The 26,838-nt window shown below is 38.1% G+C and overlaps 9 protein-coding genes across 9 annotated transcripts; 4 read left to right on the forward strand and 5 right to left on the reverse strand. All coding sequences in view use genetic code 12, as the record gives it.

The window, feature by feature from the left end:
* Nucleotides 1-442: 442 nt before the first annotated feature.
* LAP41 (metalloaminopeptidase) lies at nt 443-2,014 on the reverse strand (the record flags this gene model as incomplete). The annotated part of the gene is made up of 1 exon (XM_067694501.1): nt 443-2,014. The coding sequence occupies one exon, from the start codon at nt 2,012-2,014 to the stop codon at nt 443-445; it is 1,572 nt and encodes a 523-aa protein (XP_067546815.1).
* A 2,160-nt stretch (nt 2,015-4,174) lies between these two features.
* Nucleotides 4,175-6,400, reverse strand: I9W82_005336 (uncharacterized protein; the record flags this gene model as incomplete). Its single annotated transcript, XM_067694502.1, has 1 exon — nt 4,175-6,400. One exon carries the CDS (start codon nt 6,398-6,400, stop codon nt 4,175-4,177), a length of 2,226 nt encoding a protein of 741 aa, XP_067546816.1.
* A 584-nt stretch (nt 6,401-6,984) lies between these two features.
* Nucleotides 6,985-9,159, reverse strand: I9W82_005337 (uncharacterized protein; the record flags this gene model as incomplete). Its single annotated transcript, XM_067694503.1, has 1 exon — nt 6,985-9,159. The coding sequence occupies one exon, from the start codon at nt 9,157-9,159 to the stop codon at nt 6,985-6,987; it is 2,175 nt and encodes a 724-aa protein (XP_067546817.1).
* Nucleotides 9,160-9,283: 124 nt separating this feature from the next.
* On the reverse strand, nt 9,284-10,339 carry I9W82_005338 (putative GTPase; the record flags this gene model as incomplete). The annotated part of the gene is made up of 1 exon (XM_067694504.1): nt 9,284-10,339. The coding sequence occupies one exon, from the start codon at nt 10,337-10,339 to the stop codon at nt 9,284-9,286; it is 1,056 nt and encodes a 351-aa protein (XP_067546818.1).
* A 225-nt stretch (nt 10,340-10,564) lies between these two features.
* RPN8 (proteasome regulatory particle lid subunit) lies at nt 10,565-11,587 on the forward strand (the record flags this gene model as incomplete). Its single annotated transcript, XM_067694505.1, has 1 exon — nt 10,565-11,587. One exon carries the CDS (start codon nt 10,565-10,567, stop codon nt 11,585-11,587), a length of 1,023 nt encoding a protein of 340 aa, XP_067546819.1.
* Nucleotides 11,588-11,856: 269 nt separating this feature from the next.
* I9W82_005340 (protoheme IX farnesyltransferase) lies at nt 11,857-13,943 on the forward strand (the record flags this gene model as incomplete). Its single annotated transcript, XM_067694507.1, has 3 exons — nt 11,857-13,187; nt 13,265-13,306; nt 13,379-13,943. 3 exons carry the CDS (start codon nt 11,857-11,859, stop codon nt 13,941-13,943), a joined length of 1,938 nt encoding a protein of 645 aa, XP_067546820.1.
* A 757-nt stretch (nt 13,944-14,700) lies between these two features.
* On the forward strand, nt 14,701-17,067 carry I9W82_005341 (uncharacterized protein; the record flags this gene model as incomplete). The annotated part of the gene is made up of 1 exon (XM_067694508.1): nt 14,701-17,067. The coding sequence occupies one exon, from the start codon at nt 14,701-14,703 to the stop codon at nt 17,065-17,067; it is 2,367 nt and encodes a 788-aa protein (XP_067546821.1).
* Nucleotides 17,068-18,379: 1,312 nt separating this feature from the next.
* I9W82_005342 (uncharacterized protein) lies at nt 18,380-24,220 on the forward strand (the record flags this gene model as incomplete). Its single annotated transcript, XM_067694509.1, has 4 exons — nt 18,380-18,503; nt 18,563-18,746; nt 18,797-18,985; nt 19,276-24,220. The coding sequence occupies 4 exons, from the start codon at nt 18,380-18,382 to the stop codon at nt 24,218-24,220; spliced, it is 5,442 nt and encodes a 1,813-aa protein (XP_067546822.1).
* A 104-nt stretch (nt 24,221-24,324) lies between these two features.
* PAN3 (Pan3p) lies at nt 24,325-26,655 on the reverse strand (the record flags this gene model as incomplete). The annotated part of the gene is made up of 1 exon (XM_067694510.1): nt 24,325-26,655. One exon carries the CDS (start codon nt 26,653-26,655, stop codon nt 24,325-24,327), a length of 2,331 nt encoding a protein of 776 aa, XP_067546823.1.
* Between the last annotated feature and the right edge of the window lie 183 nt (nt 26,656-26,838).

Consider the following 26,838-nt stretch of genomic DNA (forward strand, 5'->3'; position numbering starts at 1 on the left):
TTTGTTCTTTGTTGTCTTTTGTGACTTTCCGTGGATAAATTGTTTGCACCAACAATAAACCTTTCTAATTTCAATTACCCACGGGAAATGCGAAAAAACCATACACACAAACAACACAACACAAGACAACACAATACAATACAATACAAGACACACCAGTAGTCACAGAGTCATTGTAACAAATGTCCCCCTTTGTTATCAATCACAACAAACACTGGAAAGAACCATATGCAATAGTAGATGAATAACAAGGCTTAAATATATATGCAATACGACAAATTGCAGCTGCATATTATTACAACACTCATAATATATCTCAGAAAGAAACCTACACTCTTCCTCTCACTTTCTCAGCCTTACCACAATACCTCTTTTTATAATATTTTTTTTATACATTGTGATGTATACAGAAAATTGTCTTTGTTAAACTTTTCCATTACTTTTACAAATCAGTAAACTCATCATAAGTTGATCTCCAATTTTGATAAAATCCAGTGAAAAACTTGGTTCCCAATCCAACATCCTTAGATCCAATAGTAGCCCTAATTGAATGCATAGACAATTGAGGAATACCAAGATCAATAGTTCTAACACCAGTAGCAGACGAAATAGGAGGACCAATTGATCCACCACTTCTCACATCATTTCTAACTTGGAAATACTGCAATTCATCTTTATTCAACTGAGCCAAACTTTCAACAAATGCAACCCCAACTGAATCAGTAGCAAAATGACCATTAGGATCCAAGGCTATTGAAACACCTTTATTAGGAACAACCTCATGTTTTTCCAAATAAACTTCCTTAAAATTTGGATTCAATAAATGATTGACATCAGCTGATAGTATAATTGAATTGGCATAAACCAATCTAACCTTGTCTTGTACACTTAAACCATCTGGATTGAAATATTCACTAGCAACAACTCTTTCAACAACCAGTTCAAGTAAACCTCCTTTAGCACCAGTTCTTGTCAAACTACCAATCTCTTCATGATCATACAATGCAACAATTGAAAATGAATCATTACCAATTTTACTTTTATTACTGCTGGTACTGGCATCAATCAATCCATTCAATGCAGCAAATGAACAGAGTCTATCATCAACTCTAGGTGCAAAAATAAATTCATTATTCAAACCACCTTTAGTTCCCCTTTGAACATCAAACAATTGTAAATCCCATTGACTAATTGACTCAACACTAACACCAGCCTTTTTAGCAATATATCTCAACAATTTCAACGAATGTTTTCCATACAATGGTGCACTCTTTTCAGCTTCAGTAGGTTCAGGTTCTTCATCTTTACCTGAAGAAAAACCAACAACTGGAACTGCTTTAGTCTCAGTATTGAATGGACCAACTGCAGGTTCACCGAAATGTGGAGCCAATGTAGGAATATGAGCAACAGGATGAGGAGTTGAATCAACCAATTTTTGACTAACTTTGCCCTTGGAGTCCTTAACCAACAATCTACCTCCAATTCCTAAATCTCTATCCCACCAAAGATTACCCAAAGTTCCAGCATATGGAGCAATTCCAAGCAATTCATAACCATCAACTTTATCCTTTTTCGATACTGGTTTTAAAATAGTAGTGAGTGAATCGATATGAGATCCAACAGCACCAAAACCTTTACTTGGTTCCCAATCCTTACCAATGACAAAAGCAACAAGAGATGACCCATTTCTTATGGTGAAATATTTACCTGGTTCAATATCACTCCATGATTCAGGCTCGGGTAAATACTCAAATCCAGCATCTTTCAATTGTTGCTTGAAATGGTCAACAACATGGTAAATGGTGGGGTTATTGTAAGTGAATTCAATGTATTTCTCAGCCAACTTGTCGAAATATTCTGCATTGTAGTTTGACAGAGTTTGGTTTGGAGCAGCAACACTAGAAACACTCTTGGTTGGAGATTGAGCTTGCTGCTCCAGTTGTTGCAATTGGAGCTTGTTTAAGTATTCTAATAATGCTCTGGTAAGTACATCTTGAGCTGTTGAGTTCGACATGGTTCTATCGTACTTATATATATTGGAAGATGGGTCGTCAATAGGAAAAGGTGGAAAAAGTGTGTGATTTTTATATGGGCACCAATTGTGTGTGTACGGCACGAATTTTCTCTCTTTCTCTTTGCCAGCCATTTTCAAATTGTGGCTGCACTCCGCACACTCTTATATCCGTTGCTACATACGTACCTCATCTGCATGGGAACGAACAAGCAGGTAAGGGAGAGGGGTACACTGCAGCTAATCGGTTGAGTGACTGCCTCTATGGACACCACGAATGAGACACCAGCAACCCAGATGCGAAGTTTTCAAAGAGTATATCCGGGGTTCGGATAAACCATTGGTTACTTCACCATTCACAACTGGGCTACAATACAAAAGCTACACTCCTCTTGCAGCCTTTCATGATACGATTTTGCACGCTATTGAACTTCTTTTATGATTCCCAGGTTGCACAAGTTTGGTTGATACTAGCAAGATCACCCAAGCCATGTCTCATTCACAATCATTCAAGTGATAAGAAAGCCAACGAAATTTGTCAAATATATGTCCAAGCCGGAGCCCGAGTCAATAAACCAACACCCCTCAGAAAAAGCTATAGGAACTGATGGAAATGCACCAGAAGCCATTTTCAATTGGTTGCTTAGTTGGGTCAACACGGATGTGAATGGAAAAGGAGCCTTACTCAAGTTTGTTGTACATCGTTTCTTTAATGGGATTGGTGAGCATCGAGTCCCTTAATTTGCACCACTACTAAGAATCTGATCAGATGGATATCGACGAGGAAGGATCGATGCCATGCTATAGCAGAAACAGGTTTATGGAGGAAGAAAAGACTGCAAGGTCTTTACGGTTTGGAAAAACAATGGATACTTTCATCAGTAGATGAGAAGAAAGTTTACCTTACCGAGGCTTAATGTGTTTACAATAGACTGACAATTTGCAAAATTTTGTAATCTGTTTGACGGGGAGGAAGTTGCTGGTTCCAGAGCGACAAATGTCATTGCACAATTGACGATGGATACAAGTGAATACAGGGTTTCTATTTAGATGAACAGGACAGATGTATAATAGAGGACTGAATTGTTGTTTATTGATAATCCTGGGGATCAAATGTGTTGTTTGCTACAGTTTGAAGATGATTTTGAATGAAGTCTTTAGAGTCACCGGTTATCGGCAAGAGCGAGAATGGTAGGCATGTCCAGCTGTCGTGGGATGTAATAGTGCAGATGACGCCAAACAACTGAAATGAAGTTCTTTTCTGATGATGATTTGGTTTTCTATCAATTCGATGCAGCAATCTTCCATGTAAACGCGTCCACGAGAAATAACAAGAGAGAGAGATAGCGAGAGATAAAGAAATGCAGAGAGATTACTACAAGGGGTTAGGATCAAGACGTCAAATTATAAATGTGTGAAACAAATATAAAAAAAAATTGCAAAAGCAAATGGGAAATTGAAGATAAAGTAGCCCACCAACCACAACACCTTTCTCCCAATAATTTGACGTCAAATAAGCGGTCGCCAGTCGCTTATAATCCATTTTCGAAATTAAACAATCACACGCAAACAAATGACAAATAAAAAAGTGTTTAGCAAACAGTTTTAATAGTCCAGTCAGTGTAAACCAAAAAAGCGTTCCAAAGTAAGTAGTCCAATATTCCATAAAGTGTGTAACCAAAAGTTTCATTTAAACCAACGTATCAAGATATTTGTTTGATATATGAGCATCAAGATTGTAAACTAAATAACCAATGACGAGTTATTTCTTTGCTGTAACAACCTCATTCCTATTCCATTGACTTTTCATAGTGAGTTAAACCAAAGGGGCAGTTTTCAACATCTCATCATCCTAAAACGCATCGCTGAGCGATTCCTTGTTTGGACTTCATAGACCCACATTTGATGGTGGGTCCCCTCGAAGTAAATGAATTTAAAAGTATTTTAAATTCTCCACGAATCGACACTTTGCGTTATATCCTTCTTTGTTATTGCCCTCATTGTATTAATTCCTCTTCTTGTATTAAATTTTTGCTCATGTTAACTTGAAAAATTTTGCCATTGTCATAGATCCAATAGCTTTGTTGGTTATCAATGCAGCAAGTAGCAGCAGCAATTCAAAAGTATGGATGACACTAGTTGGAATATGTAAAGCATGTATGCTTAGAACTGGAATTCAGACTCAACATCCAGTTCAGGACAATGCAATGCAGAGGGATTGCGTGGATTCAATTCTACTCTAGAATCCAGATCATCAAAGACATGTTCAGCCATGACCAATCCCGCATCATACCCTTGCTTCCAATTACGATATGGTTCCAAACCATCTTCGTATACATTGTAACCATCGGGATATCTTTTCAATATACAACTGTGACCATCTTTTTCATGCTTGGCCTGAGCCAATCCATCACGATACCCCTGATCCCAATCGTCATATGGCTTCCAACCATCACGGTATAAATTCCAATTAGTTGGATATAAGTTCAATGGTTCCTTAGCATTCGGAGTCACATTTGTGACATTTTCAATGCGGTTAACAACATTTTCCAAATTTCCAGTAGCAGCATTAGGGACACCGTTGGCATGGACACACGAAGCCAACTTCTTAGCTGCTTTTCTCCTCTGCTTCTTTTCCTTCTTTTTCTCCTTTTTCCTTGATTTAGAATCTTTGGTACTAACATGCTCTAAACACGTCAAACCAGCAGGGTCTCTCTTACCAAAACTGAACCAATTTTTCACAGTGGGTTTGAATTGCTTCAACTTTGCCAGCAAAGTGATTTTCAGGGACAAGACAACAGGAGGAGGAACAAAAACCCCATGACAAGGGAGCAATGCAAGCTCTGCGGCAATGGTGGTTTCATCATATGGGACATTTGGAACCCAAACTTTTGCAAGATATGGACCAAAATCTGGACAAACCCTCCCGTTTCTAACCGGGAAGTGGTGTACATTAGGCGCATTCACCGGTGGTTTTTTCTTGAATGACCACCATTTTGTGTTTGCAACGCGAACCTTCTTGTGTTGAACACGGTTGCCAGCACTTTCAATATCATAAGTGTTCTTGCCATGGTAATCCTTAGAGACGTTCTTGGACTTCCTTCCGAAATTAAAAGCCTTTAAACTGAACTTTTTCCATTTTGGCATCACCACATCTCCATCACTTCTTGGCCAGGAAAAGATTTCAGTGGGACCAGCAGCAGCACCAGCAGCAGCAGCAGAATAAGTAACATAATTGGCAGAAACAGTTCCATAAGCAGGCTTAGAAGATTTCAACCTTTTGGCCGCTTTTCTTTTTCTCTTGTATTCCTTTCTCCTCTCTTTTTGCCTTAACGTTCTAGAATCTTTGGCACTAGCCTGCTCTAAACACGTCAAACCAGCAGGGTCTCTTTTACTGAATCCAAACCATTTTTGAATAGTGGATTTGAATTTCCATTTCTCCAGCTTTACCAGCAAAATGGGTCTCAAGGGCAAGACAACAGGGGAAACAGGCACAACGGGGACAACGGGGACAACAGGAGATGAAAGATATGGATTAAAGCTTGGATAAGGCCTTGCTCTTTCAACTGGTCGGTTGTTTAACTCGGAAGCATCAGGTAAACCAGGACCAGTGGTAAATTCAGAATTCAGTTTTTTTCTCCTAAATATATTCTTCCACTTTGCAACACCAACTTTCTTCTGTTCAGCAGCAGCAACAGCTTGTTGACCATATCCACGCTCTTCAACTTGAGGACTCATAACTGGCTGTTCAACTTTAGGTTTAACAACAGATGGTTCAATTTGGGCAGTGATTGAATTTGTAATTTCAGGAATTGGGGTTGACACTGTCTTTTCAATTGGAGAAACTGCAGTTAAATCATTTGGATGGTGGTATGGATTGTAGTGTCCATTGGCTTCCTTTTTCAATCCTTTAGCTGCATACAGCATATCCCTTCTTGAATCACACTCGTCCTTCCAAGCAGGTCTATGATTGGTTCTTAATGAACTCTTGAATCCAACACCTGAGTTTCCTCTTGCATCTTCCATTCTCTTCTCTTGACACAACTTGAATCCTCCTCTATCTCTCTCAGATTGAACATCAAAATCAGGACATTTAGCTAATTTGGTGGGATCAGCTTTTTCATTTTGAATTGGTGTAGTGGTTGTAATATGAATGTCGTTTGATGTAGGTTGATGATTAGAAGTGTTGGTGAAGGCACTGACTAATCCAGTTGAATGAATGTTTGGGGTAGTAACATTAGTGTTGGGTGTTAAATTACGCAATCTATCAGCTCTTTCAGCTTCTTCAGCTCTTTCAATCCTCTTTCTTCTTTCGGTTCTCCAATATTTAAGAGGGTCATATGGCTCTGGTGGAGACATCGACTTCGCTTGCGGTAATTTAAGTGACATGTTACTGGGGAGAGAAGAAGAAAGAAAAGAAGAAGGAAAAGAGGAAGGAAACAGTCAAATTTAAATAGGATTATTGGTATGGATTTTCGTGATTATTTGTGAGTCTGACAGAATATCAAAAAAATCAATAAGAAATATAAATTATATTCCTCCACCGCCTTTAGGACAGACACAATCTATGCATTGATATAGATGTACTGTCTGTCTCTCTTTTATGGTATGCAATGTACCTATACTGCGAGTGTTGTTTTAATTGTGCTTGCAGCTGTAGAGGGATTATTTGTACATCAAAGTGATAAGTCTATACACTTTAAGCCAAATAACGTACAGGTGGTTTTGCTATCCACTTAATGCTCATTGAATATATCCTACTAACTAACTGGTTATCTGTTTAGATGTGTTCCCCTTCTTTGTTGTCTGTGTCTGTTGTCTGTATTTGTGTCTGTCTGATTTTCTTATTTTTTTTTTTTTTGAGTTTTGCAACCAAGTAGTTAAGAGTGAGGAAAAATATTCTTTTAGTATGCAAAATTAAAAACAGACACAGACACCAAATTTACGACTACTTCGTATATCTTTTAATACCGCTATTTATTCATCCTTGATTTGAACTTACTGATTCGAATAGGATTTCCTTCTTTATCTGTAGGTTCGAACCCTTGTTCTTCATGCATCGCCCTATTTTTCAAAAGCATCTTCTCGCGCATTCTATAGTAACTTTCGCTCAACTCCTCATTCGTGACATCGTTTTCATCAATGAAAAGCTCGTTATCGTCTTCACCAAACTCGTGCTCTTCTATATCATTTATCATTGCCTCATTATCGTCATAATCATCAATATCCATAGTTTCTTCATAATCCATTCCTACCTCGTTGGACATTTTGTCATAAACATCACCATTGGTAGACTTTTTGGTTTTGCTTGATTCTTCATTCTTCGATTCAACAATTTTATTAATGTGTTCAAAGTCCTTTAACTCCTCCACCAAAGGACCGTCAACGTCTATATCATCATCGTACATTCCCATCAGGTAAGCTTTGGCCATCGTATTCATATCTTGCATGTTGCTGTAGTCTACTTGAGTATTATTGGGTATAATTTTCCCACCCTCACCCTTTTCCCTATTTTCTGTCGCTTCTTTCTCCAGTTTCTCAGGCTTATAGGTGCTCGTGAGTCCTGGTGCATTCTTCTGAGCCGCTTTAAACCTTGAAACAGGTTTCTTTCTTATTTCATGTGATTCAGACTTAACCAAATTCAGCTCCTTATTCTCCAACGAATCGTCGATATTTTTTTCCATCACTATATCCTCAACAATCTTGTCATTAGTATCCCTCTCCACTATTGTTTCCTCCACAACTCTTTCATTCACAGGTAATTGGTCGTGATTAGTGACAGTTTCATTGTCAACTGAGTTTGTTCTGACCCTATTTTGCTTGAACAACGAAGCCTTTTTAAATGGTTCTGGATTTTTCACACTGTCACTTATATTTTCCACATTCTTGATATCCAAACTATCTGAAAATCTCACCGACTTTTGCTTTTTCTTACCATTACTATGCCTTTTAGAGGACTCATCACGTTCCAACACATCCAATCCATGCTTATCATTAACCTTATCACTTTTCTCTTTCTGCCTTAGTTGAGCAACTTGACTCCAAAATAAATCACTCGACTTGCTATCACCTAAGTTTCCTCCAAGCCAGGTGGTATTTGGCTTGCTTCCATATAGCAACTCGTCTGCTACGTCATCATCGTCATCGTCGTCGTCGTCGTCATTTTCCTCGAAATCGTAGTCCCAATCTTCATCATCAGCGTATTTGCTATCCTCATTTTCTTCTTCATTGTCAAACTCATCAGCTAGTAGCTCCAACTCAAGCAAATTGTCTGTATCTATTCCATGTTTCTTAGACTCAGAAGTTCCAATTGTGGTTGAAGCAACGTCTTTTTCAGGTTTGACTTCTGTTTCTTCATCCTTTTCATTATAGTCCTTAAATGCTTGTACACAAATCCTTTTTAAATTAAACTTTTCTTCTGGACTGATTTTCAACTCGTCGATTCTATCTAGAAGCTCATCTTGATTGAGGTGCTGCTTCAAGCGATCATGACTAGGCAATAGTTCCATATCTGAAAATAGTTGTGCAAGCTCATCATCATTATCGTAGTCCCTTTTAACTTTCCCCACCGATGACGGTTTTGCCGCATTTGTTGATGCTTTGGCCTTCTTTTCTACCTCAACAGGGACGTTATTTACTTTTGAACTAATGACATTGCCATCTTCATCAACTTCCTCTTGTATATCCATGAACGGAAGGCCGTCTTCATTTAGTTTCTCTTTGTCATCTATTTTGCTTACCAGATCCAGTTGAGATTGTGCCAACTTGTTCAAATTGTCCTTTGTTGATTGTGCTTCCTTGATCTTCTCGTCAAATTGTTGAACCAAAGCTTGTAGTCTGTTGATCTTATCGCCATTTCCGTCAATTGTATTGGAGTTACCTTCCAGAGTACTAGTCTTATCCTCCCCAACTTCTTCAATTTTAGGTGCCTTTTGTCTAATGGCAACATTGAGCTCCCTACTGAGGTGTAACCTTTTTCTTTGTAAATTCAAAATTGTCAAGTTGATCTGCTTGATTAGTTCATTTATCTCTGCTTTTTCATCAGACTGGGATGACCCTTTACTAGCAACGGTTGACATTGTACTGCTCATGAATGGTAACTGTAATGCTGGTGGATCTATGGAACGTTTGTAGAAGGGGCTCATCATTTTTTCTCATCTCTGTTTTGATGGTGGAACACAAAATCATTATCTACTTACTAATTACACACAACAGTGTTTGTTGTAAATGTCTATTCAAATATTATTATATAGTGTTTTCCTGTTAAAGAGGTCACCTATTCATGGCACCGCTTCCTCCACGTTTTTCTTCCCAGTCACGTAAAGCGGCTTCCCATTCTGCATCCTCAACATTTTCAACCTCTTTCTCATCAACATTCATTGCTTCTTCTTCATTGGCAGCTCTTTGCTGCTCTTGCTCTTCTTTATCATACCTTTCCTTCTCATCTATCCATCTTTCATGAATGTCTACTTCTTGAATTTCAGCAGTTCCTCCTTGTCTAACTGCCTCACTCCAAATGGTATCACCTCCAATCTCACTACCAAAGCTGTAACCGTTAGCTTTATCTATGACACTTAGTAGATTAATCATGCTTTGTTTATTTTCGACAAAAAGAACTTCAAAAGCCACCAAATGATATTCCTCCACCAATTCTCCTATAAGTTCAGTTAATCGTACATACTTTTTGCCCAAGATCGAGTTTGATTCCTTTTCCAAATAAGGTGTTAAATAATGCAAATCTTGAACTTCTGTATAATAGTCCAACTTGAACGGTAAAGATCCATAACCCTTTAGCAAATCAATTTTGCTAATAACATTGACTTGAGGAAGTTCCAATTGTAACATTGATCGTAGACTGAGTAACAATATGGAAATGTACTGTGATGGACTGGTTAAATATATCGAATCCACCAACGATACAACACATAATCTTATCTTTGTTTGTTTAGTCAATGTATTGAATATCTTGTGTAAAGCATTATGATGGGTGAATAATTCGATTTGACCCGGACAATCAAACAACAAGTAGCTCCTTTCATCTATAAGTTTCTTCACCTTGGCAAGGAATAGATCGATACCATTGGTAATCAACAGTTCCATTGCAAACATCAATCCACCATTGGGGCCTAAATTTAGTTCATTCATAACATCTTCGAGTTCAATATAGTCTCTTATATCTAAATCACAAGGATAAGGAAGTCTATCATTCGCTGGATCCAAGTTTATGATGCTCAGTTTGCGTCCGATGGCCGATAAAAATTGATACATTCCATGACAGTAGGTTGATTTTCCAGCCCCTGGAGGACCAATTACAACTTGTCCATACATTATCTTTTAAGCACACGATTGGATAGAATGACACACTCTTGAGTTGAGGTGGTGTATAGAAGAGATGTTTTTGTTAGAGAGAGCTTAATGTGATGTGTGCGTGCCTGTATACAAGAAAAAGTCAAAATTGGAAGGCGAATTGAAAATTGAAAAGTTGAATAAACACCTACAACAGACCTAATAATATACATCAATCATAATATATTTCAATTACACTTCCATATAATGTCAGTTGCAGCAGCTAATACTACTGAACTTAATTTCCTAAAGAAAACAGTTACTGTTTCACCATTGGTTTTATTATCAGTTGTTGATCATTTCAACAGGGTGGCCAAAGATAGTAGTAGCAGTGGCAGTCAAAAAAAGAGAGTTGTTGGGGTAATATTAGGGGACAATTCATCTGATACTATCAAAGTCACAAACTCATATGCTATACCATTTGAAGAAGATGACAAAAACCCTGGTGTTTGGTTCTTAGACCACAATTATATTGATTCCATGGGTGAAATGTTTAAAAAGATTAATGCCAAGGAAAAATTGATTGGATGGTACCATTCAGGTCCCAAATTGAGAGCTTCAGATTTGAAAATTAACGATCTTTTCAGAAGATATACTCCTAATCCATTGCTTTTAATTGTTGATGTTCATGCACAAGGAGTTGGAATTCCAACAGATGCATATTTTGCTGTTGATGATATCAAGAATGATGGGTCTGCCGCAGAAAAGACATTTATACATGTGCCATCGTTGATTGAAGCTGAAGAGGCTGAGGAAATTGGAGTTGAACATTTGTTGAGAGATATCAGAGATCAAGCTGCTGGTAATTTATCATTGAGAGTAACTCAAACTTATCAATCATTATTGGGATTACATCAAAAATTGAGAGACATTGCCACTTATTTGGAAAAAGTTTATAATAAGAACTTGCCAATTAACCATACCATTTTGGGCAAACTTCAGAATGTGTTCAATTTGCTACCTAATTTAGAGCAACCAGCAGGAACTTTAGCCGCAACCACAGCCAACTCAGACAAAGAAGCTACTTCTGGAAGTGAATTAGCTACTGCATTTACCATCAAGACAAATGACGAGCTTATGATTATATACATCAGTACTTTGGTGAGGGCTATTATTGCATTCCATGATTTGATTGAAAATAAATTGGAGAATAAAAAATTGAATGAGAAGAAAGCACTAGAGGCAGAAGAACCAGTAGCTGACGACAAAAATGCAATTACGGTAGAATAAGTAGAACTGAATACACACATACACGCACACATATATATTTACTCTTATAGATTTGCTCGTTTTGTTATAGTTTGTTAAGCGAGAATGAGAAATAAACGTAACCAAAGAGAAAGACGGAAAAAAAAAAAAAAAATATTCTCTTTGGATCCCAACAAACAAAGTATAGGGGGACTACAAGTTAAAAGGATTTGGCTGAGTCTTAGTGCATGCGTGTGTGTGTGTTGATGATAATACTGATATAACATAACTTTTCAACAGGGATCACCACAATGCTGCATAAATTGCTTCCGATGTCAAGGTTGCATTCAGTCAACAACTTTAATTACTTTTTCCACAATACCAAACGATGTCTCATTAATAGTCATGTTAACTTCATCAATAACCAATATTTAACTAGGCAAGTCAAGCTACCTCGTATTTCTCAAACTAAGAGGAATTCCTCAATTGCAGGGTTACATGATAGTTCAGTCACCAAAGATTTCAAGACAAAGGATACCACGGGATCATCAACTGTACTTGAGAACGTGGCATCAAAGGTTCTTACTTGTCAAGAGCCTGAAGCAAAACTGTCACAAAGCTTAACCTCGGAAGATTCAACTCGTGAAAGTCCCAATATACCCTTTAAAGTATCCCCCAAAGCACCAAGACGTACCAAAGTTGAACAACAACCAGTATCTATCCTCACGTCTAAAACTGGCCTCAGAGATGAGATTAGAGCTTATGTCAAACTTACCAAACCCAACTTGACGGTATTGGTGACTTTAAGTTGCATTTGCTCCTATGCAATCTCACCATTGAGTGTTTCGTTTTCTGAATTGTTGTTTTTAACAGCCGGAACTGCTTTGAGTTCAGGGGCAGCCAATGCCATAAATATGGGAAGAGAGCCTGATTTTGATAAACAAATGCCACGAACTATGGGCAGGCCAGTTGTTAGAGGATTGATTACTCCACAACAAGCTTACAACTTTGCAGCTTTGATTGGAACCACGGGAGTAGGTATGTTATACTATGGAGTCAACCCTATAGTTGCATCTTTGGGCTTTTTCAATATAGTATTGTATGCATGGATATACACTTCAATGAAGAGGAAGTCAATTCTCAACACATGGGTAGGTGCCATTGTTGGTGCTATTCCTCCATTAATGGGTTGGGCTGCATCTTCCTCATTGTGGCACCCAGGAGCTTGGTGTTTAGCTGGTTTGCTCTATGCATGGCAATTTCCCCACTTCAATGCATTGTCTCATGGTATTGCCCAACAGTACAAACAAGCAGGGTATGTCATGACAGCGGCAGAAAACCCCAAATTGAATGCAAGAGTGGCATTACGTTACTCTATCTTAATGTTCCCACTTTGTTTTGGACTAAGCTATTTTGGAGTCACCGATTGGGTATTCCCATTTGATTCCGCCATTGCTAACGGATGGCAAGCATATTTAGCATTCAAGTTTTGGCAACAACAACTGAAGAACTACAAGAACCCCAAAGGTCCTACTTCTGAAGGGATAGCATTGGCTGGTATCCATGCAAAGAAATTGTTTTGGTGTTCGGTGTGGCATCTTCCTGCTGTTTTAATATTGGCCATGTTGCATAAGAAGGACCAGTGGGATAGACTATATAATTATTTATTCTGATTCTGTACATAGGGACGTGATACCTTGTCCATGTTAACTTTAATAGGAAGAGGGAAGCTTATTGTGATGCTATTCTTACTTGGGAGCTGTGTTGAAAACCCGAAATATGTCTCTATTTTATTGATATTTTAAAGCCATATTTGCATCTGATTTTTATTAGCATTGGTAATGAAATCAACAATCGAAGCTCAGATACACCTCCAGTTTATAACAATGCCATTTGGGCATTAGGAGAGATGGTTATTCGGTTACCAGCAGAGGATTCGGCACCATATTTGTCCAATTTAATCAACTTACTAGTTCCCGTGATCAATAGTGCCGATACACAAGTTACTGTGTTGGAGAATTGTGCCATTTGCTTAGGAAGAATGGGTCTCGTTGGATCTGATTTACTTGCTCCAAGGTTAATTGAATTCATTACTCCTTGGTGTACAAGATTTGTCAACTTGGTTGACAATGAAGAAAAACAAACTGGTATACAAGGAATGTTGAAAATTATTGAGGTTAATCCTGATTCTGGATTTGGAGGTCTTCAAACTCAACAAGGTAAGGTAAACTTAGCTAAGTTCTTAGAGGTGTTGACAAATTACGAGGATGCAACGAGTGAATTACAACAACAATTCTTGAACTTGATCAATCATTACAAGTCAGTATTGGGACAAGATGGATGGACGCAAGTTTTGAAATTTGTTAGTCCTTCATTGAGAAATAGTTTGGATTTTTAAGTACACGAAGAAGGAGATAGATATTGGAGATTGCTGTGCAGATCAATGAGCTAGAGGAAGCGGGGTCGGGTATTGAAGAGGTAGATGTGTATAATTAATTGTTTTAGCTTATAGATATATAGGTTCAGTAAGAAAAGTACATAGATTTTTGACACAGATTGTAGTATAGAAGAGTAACAGTGAAGAGACTATAGTCAAATAATCAACTACCCCACATTGAAGTCATAATTCTAATGCATACTTGGGTAACCTCTTTTGATGTCCTCTTTCTCTTAATTTTTGTGCTCTCAGAGTGTGCAGTTTTTCAGACAAGAAAAAGTTGGTTGCAAAGTTGATTCAACAGCTGACAAGTTAGTTAACATCCACCGAGACAATCCGATCATCAATCATCAGAAACAGTTAATCAATCACTGATGCAACATTCTCAGATCCCCAATTAGTGAATACTTCGCCTGTGCCTCAAAGTGGAGTATCAGCCACCAAAGTTCACCAAACATAGAAGGATGAGAAACGTATCCAAAGATATTACATTCATTGACATCAATTACCACCTGAAGTACTATGCGACAGTCTACACCTATATAATCCATAACTAATACAACTCAATTGACGTTGCTAAAATACGTAGTTATATCCCGATCTCTGTATTTGTCAAGTTTTGCAACACAATTCAGTAATTTTCCCAAAAACCATTTAAAAAGAACGCCTGAACTCATTCATACATCTCCTTCTTCCCACCTTTTTACTCCACACAAACATGCCTAACACTACTCATTCCACCCGCTTGGGACATCGTCATCGTGTCCGCCAAGCCCCCGTTATCATCAAGAACTATGGTCCTGTTTACAACGCTCCAGTTTACCATTTTAGTTTTCCAATTGGTAATTTAACGAAGTCACCTTTTGTTGCCAACGATGCTGTCTATGATCCCGCCTCAAACACCACCACCTTCACATCCAAGGCCGGAAGCAACAGCAGCGACAATCTTGTTGCAAAAGTAGTTTTGAATGGAAATTTCACGACCGAAACGCCGCCAATTGAAACTGTTACATCTGATCAATCGTCTTCTCCGTCTGCATTTAATCCAACTGTATCTGAAACAACTGTATCAACTCCAACTGTGTCCGTTCCAACCGTATCTGAAACTAATGCATCTGCTACAGCTGAATCTGCTCCAAATGTATCTATTGCAACTGTGTCTGTTCCATCTGTGTCTGTTCCAAGTGTGTCTGTTCCAACTGAATCTATTCCAACTGAGTCTGTTCCAAGTGTATCTATTCCAACCGTATCTGTTCCAACTGTATCTGCTCCAAGTGTATCTGCCCCAACTGTATCTGCCCCAACTGTATCTGAATTACCAACAAATACAACCACTGTCGCAGCAAATCCTTCTGCAAGTCGTTCCACTATTGGTGATGTCGACATCATTGCATTAAAAGCATCAACCAAAAATTTTCAGACAAGGATGTTTAAAGTACTCACCTCCGATAAGCAACCGTTGAACTATGACTTAGTTGAATCCCATTTGAAACAAAGGTCTGAAGGTTCTCATAACTGTTACTCCAGCATTAAAATTCCATCTGATGTCAAGTTGATAATGAAACAACAGGAACAAAGTGACAAAGATGCAATTCATTTGAAGCTTCCAGCAGGTGCACCAAGAGGTACATTGAAACGCATGCTTGAAAAGGTCCCCCAACCGTGGCACATCCATAAAATTATCGTACACTTTAACGATAAGGAATTTGAACCATTTGAGGTTCGTTATTTCAATAGTGTTTTTCCATTCACCAAACAGGTGGATCCCACTAATCCCGTGTTGGCTTGTGTGTCGAAAAAGTTGGACAATGTCCACTTTTGGCAGGCTCTTCGCCTTAGAGACGAGTTAAGGCAAATACACATTTTGCAGAAAAAATTGGCCACCGAAAATTGGGAGGAAAATGAGTGTCCTACAAATAATGAGAAAGACTTAGCTAAATTAAATGGAGTGACTAACTACCCAACTGTTGTTACCAGCGTATACGACAGTGCAGAAAATCAAGGATCCGTTTGTGATGAAAGTAAAGATGATGTCAAGGAAGAAACTCAAGTTGCTGTGAGCGTAATTGATGTTGACTCAGAGCCTCAACCTATTGACAATACCAAAGCTGAAGAATCCGACGCTGAAGAAAATCAAGGATCTGTTTCTGGCGGCAACAAAGATGATGTCAAAGAAGAAAATCAAGCGGTTGTGAGCCCAAACGTTTTTAACTCGGATCCTAAACTTATTGACACTGATGAAAAAGCAATTGATTCAAGTGTCAAAGAAGAGTCAGTCCCTAATTTAAATGTCAAAGAAGAGTCAGCTATTCATTCAAATGTCAAAGAATCAGCCATTAAGCCAAACGACAAAGAGGAGTTTGTGATTGTCCAAGATGACAATCTTCCTTATGTTCATGGTTTGCTGAAATTATTAGACTTGAGAGAGGAAAACTTCAACACAATCTTCTCAGAAATGGTCTTACCATTGTTGACATCAGACTGGCAAGGACAACTTCCCGGTGACGAACCACCTACCTTTGTAAGGTTGGAATTCTTCCTCACCGAAAAGGGGAAGATTAATAAAAGCTACAAGACTCGTTGCGAGAAACGACTTGCAACCTTTGCAAGGGCCGTCCGCCAACATTTACTAGACATGGGCACGTCTCAAGAAGCTGTTTTGAAACGGACATTAGAGTCCGATCTAAACAAAAGAACTTTCAGTTTGTATTATCTTACAATACAATTGTTGCAAACTCCGGATTGGAAGAAGATTGAGCCGATGAAGTTGATGAAGCTGTTAATGGCATCAGCTGGAAAGATTTTCAACTCGGTGTCAAGGTTTTTGAACTCACTTGTCAAAGAATTTCAATTGGCGGTTGATGGTACAGAATTTGATGAACAATTAGTTGAAAAGTTAAACCATATGATACTGATTACAGAATCAGAAGTACAAAAGGTACTTGAAGCTACTGTCCGTCTTGGGATGAAGGATTATGATCTTTTTGAGAAGTTTACAATGTTAGATTGCTTACCTCCTAAACCAGAAATAAAGGAGGTGATAGATAAACAACCAGATGAGTTAAACTCAATTTTGAGACAATAAGGATTTTGATGGGAAAGAAAATGTAATACCTATTCGAAGGAAAGAAAGAAGCGACGTTGGGAGATTAGTTGATCATGGATGAGAGAGAATTAGAAGCAAATGATACAATACCACACTATAGATTCACACACATCCACAAGGTGTGAGAGAACTTTTGATTTTTAATTAAATATTGAACGGCGCACCCCCTGGTGCTGTTCGGCTCAAGAGTTCATTCTACATAGTGATATTCGGGTTTTGTTTTTTGTTTGCTAAAGTTGGCTTTTGTCAAAAATTGTTAGAGATGACTACAAAAAAAGATAGTCATGTTTTAAAGTTTGCGTCGTCGTGGAAGTCCTTGAAGTAATAGGTTTGTCCCTCCTTAAATTTATGTTTTGGTTGTTGATTCTGGTTTTACCGTGAAAGTTTGTTTTGGTTTTTGGCTTTACTATAATTGCTGCTTAAAGAACTTTTTGAGTTGAGTTTATCTTGCTGTTTATTGGCTTTCTATAATGTGATATAAATTGTCAATCATCCTCTCACTTGCGCGCTTCTCTTTTCCTTCTTGTTGGGCTCTTTTTTTTCATCTCTTGTTGGTAGCTGACCCATGGTGGCTGCAGTCAGGAAAGAAACAAGAAAGAAAAGTAGTTTGCTCTTCAGTAATAATCGAACCCAACTTAGTGGAAAAGTGACTTGCAATGCTTGTTAGCTGTTAGCAGATAAACCGATACAGATACTTATTGGGTGGCAAACCATACTCTGGTGCTTTCTCGGGTCTTGCACTTGTTATACATCCAGGTATGGGTGGAGATATGTACATAAATCTCACGTTATTTAATGGCCAACTCAGTAAGTCCTGGAAATCAGATAAATGTTATTTCAACAGGCTCCTTCTTGGAGCATAATTCTCTTGTGATAAAGTACAAGATTGTCAATCATCACAATGAGCAGTTATTCATGCCTTCAAATAGTCCAGGTGCTTGTCTGCGTGTGTGAAATGGATAAATTGAGCGTATGGGTCAGACGTTATCTGGCTCAATACACGAGGAAAGATGGGAACAATCTTTTTTAATCAGCAACAGCAAAACCAACAATTGATCAAGTACAGAAGACGGTGAAGTTTTGTTGGTATCGGCAGGGCCTAGAGATTGTAAATGTGAGTCTTCCAATGATAAGTTGAAGGTCATCTTGCTTCGTCTTGTTAGATAAAGTGGATTACTCAAAAGATGATATGTTCTTCAAGCAAGTGACTGATAATAATGATGACGCCATCGTAGCTGACAAGGATGAAGATCACGAGCCTACTAGTATAAAATCAAAGGAAGCTTGACAAATGAAGGGGATCGCGAATGGAGATAATTCAAACTTTAAAATTGGAGGTATGAGTGAAGCAAGTGCTGGCGAAGAAGGAGCTGGAGACGATCATGACCACGACGAGGATGGAGGCAATTACATGGGTGAATAGGTGAATGGGGGTACAGTCTTCAGCAACAACATGGGATGTATTAAGTGAAAGCTTGCCGTATGAAGTTCTTTGCTGTACCTGTCCTACATGGAAAAAACGTATCAACACAATGGCCGATTAGAGAAGCAGCAATATTGGCATTTGGTGCCATGAGCAACAGTTTTATCAGTTTGACCAGTGATAAATTACCTGAATTGGTTCCCTTCCTCATTGACAGATTAAAGATCAGCCGAGGGTAAGACAAATTACCTCCTGGAGTGTTGCGAGATGAGTATCATGGGTTAGTGAAGAAGCCCACGAAGGTGGTGAATATGCTACTTTTTTCCATCCCACGTTCCAATTCGTTGTTGCCTGTGCTTTGGATCCCAAGGAAATTGTCCAAGAGGCAGCTTGTTCCGCTTTGTCTGCTATACAATCTGATCCAGAATTGCTTGAATTTTATCTTGAGCCACCATTTTACTCAGTGATATCAACGTAAGAACTTGATAATCTTGTATAACTGCGTGCAAACAATTGCTGAAAAGATGGCGGTATGAGAACTTGTTACGAAATGTAGATTATGGGTTGATGTTTTTGGTTGGTGCGTAATTGACACAACAACAAATTTTCAAAATCTTTACAACCAAACCAACACTTCCACCAGGGCACAAAACACTTATCTGCAAGAACCAACCACAGTACACCATCTTGACTTTATCAATTACTTAACCAATCTACATACAATTCTCACCTTAGCAGAAGATGTTTAAAACAGCCACACGAAGTCAGAAATACGAACAACTGGTTGACAAGACATTGGCTCTTTTCGATACACTCGAAGAATGGGCCGACTATATCGCATTCCTTTCTAAATTACAGAAAACATTACAATCATACATTGACTCTGATGGGGAGGGAGCAGTTGGAGACGATGCACCCCATTTTTATGTTCCACATGCGTCGCAAGTCTCATATCGATTGGCATTATGTCTATCGCCCAATTTACCCAATGGGGTTCATCAGAAGACATTGAATATATATGAATTCATATTTGATAGTTTGAGTCAGCATCAAATCAATTCCGAGGTAAGTATATGGTTACCTGGCCTTCTACCACTAATTTCCTATTCATCCATCCAGATCAAACCGCAGCAAATCAAAATCTTGAAATCATTGATTGTTGACAAACTAAGCCGTGAAACTTCGAGAAAGTTGATTAAACCATTGGTGCTTTGGTTCTTATCAGGATTGGAGGACGCCCATTCAGAAGTGTTTAATGATATCCATTCACTAATGGTTGCATTCAAATCTAAACTTCAAGATGACTCTCAATTTTGGCATTGTATCTTTATTTGCATTATAACCACTCCTGAGCGAAGGATTGGAGCATTAAACTGGTGTGAACGGAATTTACCCGAGTTCACAAATACAAAAGATGAACAGGGCAACCCACTTTATTCTCAAGAGGCTCAACTTTGTATGAAACCTGAAGCTGGCTTACTAGTTAGAGCATTTGCAATCGTAATTGGATCGTCTTCTTTACTGTCCGATATCTTGGTGACCAGAGGATTTTTTGATTTGTTATTATCACGTGTTCCATTAGATAGTGCCATATTTGATAGCAAAGTTACACCAAAAGATAAAGATTTGTTGATCATGTCATGTTGCAAAATAACTTTGAATAAGGATGTGAGTTTGAACAGAAGAGTGTTGAATTATTTTTTGGGCCCTGATATTGATAGTGATAGTGAATCACGAAGAGAGTATTTCAAAAAGAATGCCAAAGATTCGTTAAGTAGAGGTCTTGTACAATTGGGAACATCTGAATCTAAAAAGGATCAATTGGATGCGTTGAAAATGGCATTTTATTTGATTATGGACAAATGGGAGATAAATTACGAACTAACACCTGAATTATTCTCACCCTTTTTATATCACTGCTTTGCCAAACGTGATGATTTTGAGATCATGAAAACCGCAATGAACTTTTTTGATGAAACTGAGTCGAGCTATATTTGGAACGAAGTTTTCAAGTTGATTGTGAAGGGCAAGAGTTCCAATTACGACGTGATTGAATTTATCATTAAACACTTTCATCTCAATGAGGATGAAAATGTTGAGAAGTTTGCACCATTGGTATTGGCCTGTATTTTGACTGATGCTGAGATAAGCAATCAAAAGATGGAACTCATGGAGATGATATTTGGGTATATTCAATGGGAAACATCGAATGAGATTGATGCCGACGTTAGTATATCCAGCACCCAGCTATTAGGCACAGTAACAGAGTGGACCGAACAAGATGCGGACCACACCTTGGAAACCATTCCGTATTCTTCAGAAAAATTGACATCGTACATATTTAAACAATTGGAAATGTTGTACTTGAACTATTCATCGAACTTAACATTGGGTACGAGAATTGGGAATCTTTTAACTCGTTTGTTTGATACAATTGAGTCTGATGATGTGAAGCAGGCGATATCAGAGAGATTTGTATCACAATGGTTGAAAGGCGTACCTTCACTGCTTGATTCTAGAGAAATCCCCATTGCTTTAACTAGAGTCAATATGCTCAATCATGTATCAAAATTCATTAATGTCTTTCAAAGGGAAAAATGCTTGAAGTTTTTGCTAACTAGGTTGTGGCAATCAGTGATATCTTCTGATCCTGCCAATCACCAAGTCGAAGCAGTAAAGAGCATATTTGAGTTGAAATTTACATTTTCTATGAAAAAGATTGAAGGAGGTACACTTGAATTATTTTTGAATTTGCCATTAAGTAAGCAAATTGTCGCGTTTGAGGCATTGTACATTCATTCAATAGGAGTCAATGAGGCGGAAAATATCTTGAGTCGTTTATTTCAGCTCATATTGGATGCATCAGAGAATAGTGAACCACAACAGAGTGAATTAGTCTTAAACTTGATACATCGTCTTATCGGCAGCGATAGGCCCCAAAGACTATTCAATTTATGTTTTAATCCATTAACAAAGTACGGATTTATGGAAAGTGGTCATTTTAAATTGGTCCCAGGCGAGGATTTTAGCCAATACGCCTTTGATTTGAAGCAAGTTTTGACCTTGTTGAATTTGGATCTGAAGCATGTTAAACACCACATCAGTAGTGACCAATTTGCGGTCCCGGATGTGACACATGACCATAATGAGCATACTTTACAAATATCTTACAAGAGATACTTGATTCTTCTCTTGAAAGAGAATAGGGAGTTGATTACTATAGAAGATCCTCAGAGATACAGAGAAAGTGAGCATTGTGCTATTGCTGATTTAAGCTTGAATATTTACATGAAGTTAATTACAGGAAACGAAAAAGGTTTTGACACTTTGTTTGAAGAATTACTTGTTGATGCATTGAATCATATCGCTGCTCAGAATAGACACATTGTACCTGACTCGACTATTGGCAACTTTTTGCAATGTATTTTTCATTTCCTTGATAGAGCGTCTGCCTCTAATACCAAATTGAACTTGTTGCACGTTCACGAACAAGAAAAAGGACCGATTCTAGTGAATCTAATACAAGTTGGTGTAACTCAATGTCAGTCTCCAAATTTACTTGAAAAGTATATGAATTTAATAATCAAATCTGCATATCTTTTCGGGGATTCAATTTTCAACATTTTGCTCACTTTGACAGAGACGGTTGTTCAGAAAATAGATTCGTTATTCAATCGTTTCCTAAACTGGGATGAGTTTTCATCCAATGAAAATTTTGATGACTCCATGATTATTCTCTTTGACGGATTGGAAAATTTCTTAACTGTTAGTCATGGTTATTTAATGCACTCGAGTGCTAAAGTACAACTCCAATCACAAATGAATAAGGATTCTGCTAATAATGGGTTTTTGAATACAGTCATGCTGGGAGTTTTCCAAATTGAATCTCCATCTACTAAAGATACCGAACAGAATAAACATTATTCCACGCTTATATCCTTCCATGATGCAACAAAGATTAGTTTCAAAATATGGGATTGGGCTGATTCAAAGGCAACTGTGCCTGATCACGTCACTAATTATTCCGATCGATCATTGACGTTTATTTCATATAAGCTCAAATTCAGGACCAAGACGTTTTTAGACCGATTGATTGAATTGGAACGGCAAGAGATTGTTAATACATTGGTCACGTCACATATACAGTTGTCAAGCGTGTTGAAACTCCTCAATATTTTGGATAATGGTCGATCACAAGTGACATTGCCATATTTGTTCAATTATATCAGAATGAAGTTCAATCCTCAGTTATTTTTGGATGCAAATAAAACTTATGTTGAATCAGATGTTGATACAAATGAGTTGTCAAGCTTTATAGTGGCATTTTACGATTTTATGGACTCAGACACGATTCTTGATATTTGGACTCAAACATTGGAGTTTTTGGATTCTACTACATCACAGATATCTCAATTTGAACCAATTGTTCCAGCTGTGTTAAAAATTTGCAACGTCATGTCGGTGAAAACGAATAGCAGTAGGAACCGGGATATATCGAAGAACAAGAAATTGCTATCAGAGAGTTTTACCAAGCTCTTCAATCTGTACGTTAGTCATCATTCACTTTCCAAAGCAAAGTCTGCTGAAGGTGATGATGTAGTGGTGTACGGTCAGCAATTCATAGATGCATTAACTGAGTTGATCCCAGTGTTGGATGAAATCTATCGTGATTCGGAAAAGACTAATCATGCAGTTGGGTTGATAATCAACAATGTTGTTCTAGCCTCAACTAAGAAAAAGCAACCACATTTGAGTAACACGATATTACAATTATTGTTCTTAATAGGACAGTATCACCCCAATCGAATTTGGAGATCAACAGTGGCGGATTTGTTTAATGATGGAAGCTTTTTTACCACCAGTACATGTTCCAACGACAAATGGAAGGAGATTATTCACATTTGGATTGAGCACGATAAAGATAAAGTCGATGACAAGATCAACAAACTTGCACCATCGTCAACAACTTCACCCGCAGGAACGTTGTTTAACTGGAATGAAGATTCAGAAATTGAAGCCAAGGTTAACACACTTAGACAATTGTCATACATCATTCTTGCCCAGCCTCATGATTATTTTGCCAATAAGATCAATCAATTGTTTGACAGGTTGAATCAATTATTGAGCTTGAACACGTGTCCTACTGCAATCAGAATTGAAATCAGTACCTTATTCAGAGCCATTGTTTTGAAAATTAGTGATATTCACTTGATTTCCCATTGGGCATTAATTATCCATGAGTTACAGCAGATTTTTGGCTTGATCTCTAGCCCACCGAAATCAATTAAAGACCTAACATCAATACCTTCTCAAACTTTACAATTGATACTATTTGCATCCAAGCTTCTTGACGAACTATTGATTGTCGATCCCGATGGATTCAATTTGAACTCTTGGTTATTTATCAGTATTGATTTTGAAACTAAGGATACTCAAACTAATCTGATTATCGATTTAATATCCAAGAACAATGATTTCACCTTTTTGAAAAACGATGCAATAAAGCTCAATCATGGAGATTTGTCGGATGAATATCTCAGTCCATTATTGGAAGGCGTGAGACACATCTCGCTGATTACACAATTGAGATTGTTTTTTGATTCCTTGAGTATGATTCATTATGAACGTACCTATAGTTTGAAACCTGTCAACTATAAGGCCTGTCAACAAGATATCATCCATGATTTGATCACCATAACCAAAGGATAGCCACATAAAAAAGAAGTCAATAGATGTATGTATATAAATGGGTGCTTTTACACACCCTTCTATAGACTATTAAAAAGCAAATCTAATACTGCACTTTCCCGTAGCTAGTTCTTCAACTGTCTAAATTGAGAATCGATTATCTCCTTCACCTCTTTATAGCTGACAATAATGCACTCGCTTTCATTCACCAATAACAACTTTTCGTCTACTCCACAATCCAACTTGTTCAAGTTTACCAAAACCTTGTGTAAATTGATAACCCTAGCCCCGTTATTATCATAGAATTGAAATAAATTCTGTTGAAATAATCGAATAACCTTGATTTGGTTAGCATCGTTCAATGATAGCTTGTTTAGATTACTACCTTCAGCAGTATTAACCACAAAATTGATTTTGGTGAGCAATCTAAATAACCGAGCATTCTCCAATTCTGAAGTCAATTGCAGTTCGTAGTAATCGGATGAGTTTTGTAAACTATTAACAGTTGAGAATGTTTTGTCAATCAAGTAGTCACAGATGAACTGATTCAAGCTAAAATCTGGTGCGTCAAACACCTCACTCAATACCTTCAAAACCTTGATAAAATTGTCACTTAGACTAGTTGAGTTTGTTAAATTTCTCATCAATACATCCTCCTGGCTGGATCTCAAATTTATTGGCAACAACAATGAACTCAAATCAAACAAGACTTTACCCAAGTTCTTTATGTCTTGACGTTGCAACTGGCTCATATCTGCATTATCCGGCTTTCCATAATCCAATACATCACTAATTCCACAACTACTCAAACGAATTCTGTTGCCACCAGTGTTTATGATCTTGCTTACTTCCATAGAAGAGCCGGCACTTAATCCTTTAGCATGTATATACTTCAAAGCATTCACCAATTGAACAAGATACGCCCACAAGAGATCTTCAGTTACAGGCTCAACTCTCAATGATTTCTTGTGGTACTCCAACAACGTTTTTGAATTAGGATAGTAGTCATAGACAAAGCATAATGCAGTACCATTGTCAGATTTAGCCCCACCTATTGAACTAAAGGCCAATGATGTAAACACATCTCTGATTCCCACAATATTAGCATTAGCATTGAGTGTTTGCCACCTCTTGATATTCTTGAACGTACTTTCATCAGTAATTTCATTGCAAGGTTCAATTTTTCTCAAAACATACAAGTTTCCATCAATATTTGAATAGCACTTGAATAAAAGACTACTTTTACCCGGCCAGATCCGACTTATTGCGTCATAGGAGGTATCAATTGGGACCAAAGAATGATAAGAATTCACATGTTCAGGTAGATTCAGATGCTGGAGAGTTTGCAAACTAGCCTCATTTTTGCGATGCAAGTTTTCTCTCAAATCGTTAGGGATAAACATCTTCAATGCATTAGTTTCATAATCCTTTATTGGCACTGTCAATCTTGGAGGCGGCGCAGGGGCATACAAATGGTATTGTAATGGATACTGTGGTGCTTGTTGTTGCGGCTGGTGTTGGGAAGTTGGTGGCGGTGGTGGTGGTGGTTGTGGTACGCCCAACCCTTGTCCTTGAAGAGGAAAATTGTTTTGCAGTGAGGGGAAAAAATTCGATGATACAGGTGGTGCTGAGTTCATGAGTCCAGAGTGTGGAATATGTCCTTGATTTGAAGGAGCCATTGGACTTTGTGTACCTTGAAGATATGAATTGGAAGGAGCTTGCAGTGGCTGTATGATACCACCTAAGGATCTTGCACTGGAAGGGCCATTAGGACCTACTCCTTGCAGCACTCCCGAGTACTGATGTGATAGTTGCTGCTGCTGCTGCTGCTGCTGTTGTTGCTGATTGGGGGCAGTTCCCGATGACATCGCATTTGAAGCAAAATCAAAATTAGATGGTGTAAAAGACGGTGTACTAGCATTGAATTTCTTTGAACCATATGGAAAGCCAGGCAGGCTGGTCACTTGGTGCTGTGGTGTTTGTCTCCCATCTTGGTCGTGGAAAGTTGAGTGTGATTCTGGTTGAAAAACAGGTGCATCTTTGACAGTTGGAGATAGGTTAGAAAACTTTGAAGTTATCCCACCAATCAATTTATCATTTGCTCCACTTGGTTGGAATAAGGGAGTTTCGACATTGAATTTTCTTCTACCGTTGTTGGTGTCATTTGCCTTTGCTGATGTGATGGAAGGTGAGGAAGGTTGCTGTTGTTGTAGTCGAGATCGAGAGGTTTTGGATTTTAATTGATGCAGTGGCTGTGGTTGTTGTTCTTGAGACTTTGACTCCTGAGCTTGGCTTTTACCTTGACCATTTCCATTTCCATTTCCATTTCCTCCAGGTTGTAGCCCCGTCAGCTTGTGATGGCTAAAAGCACACCCCTTATCCTGATATTTACAATAACCGTAAATCAATACGTTTTTACAAAGGACATCCTTTGCTGTATCTAGATTAATGTTCATGAGCGTGGAGGGATGTACTGTTGTTGCTGTTGGTGTTGGTTTGCAATATTCTGCTAAAAATTTACTTAAATGAAAAAGATAAAATCCAGTGAGCAGGAAAAAGGCTTCAAATGACAATGATAGGACAGTTAAATTCTATGATTGGTGTAGCAGTTTGAAACAATGCAATGTATGAGGATCCTT

Source organism: Candida metapsilosis, assembly GCF_017655625.1.
Source record: "Candida metapsilosis strain BP57 chromosome Unknown scaffold7, whole genome shotgun sequence".
Lineage (NCBI taxonomy): Eukaryota > Fungi > Ascomycota > Pichiomycetes > Serinales > Debaryomycetaceae > Lodderomyces > Lodderomyces metapsilosis.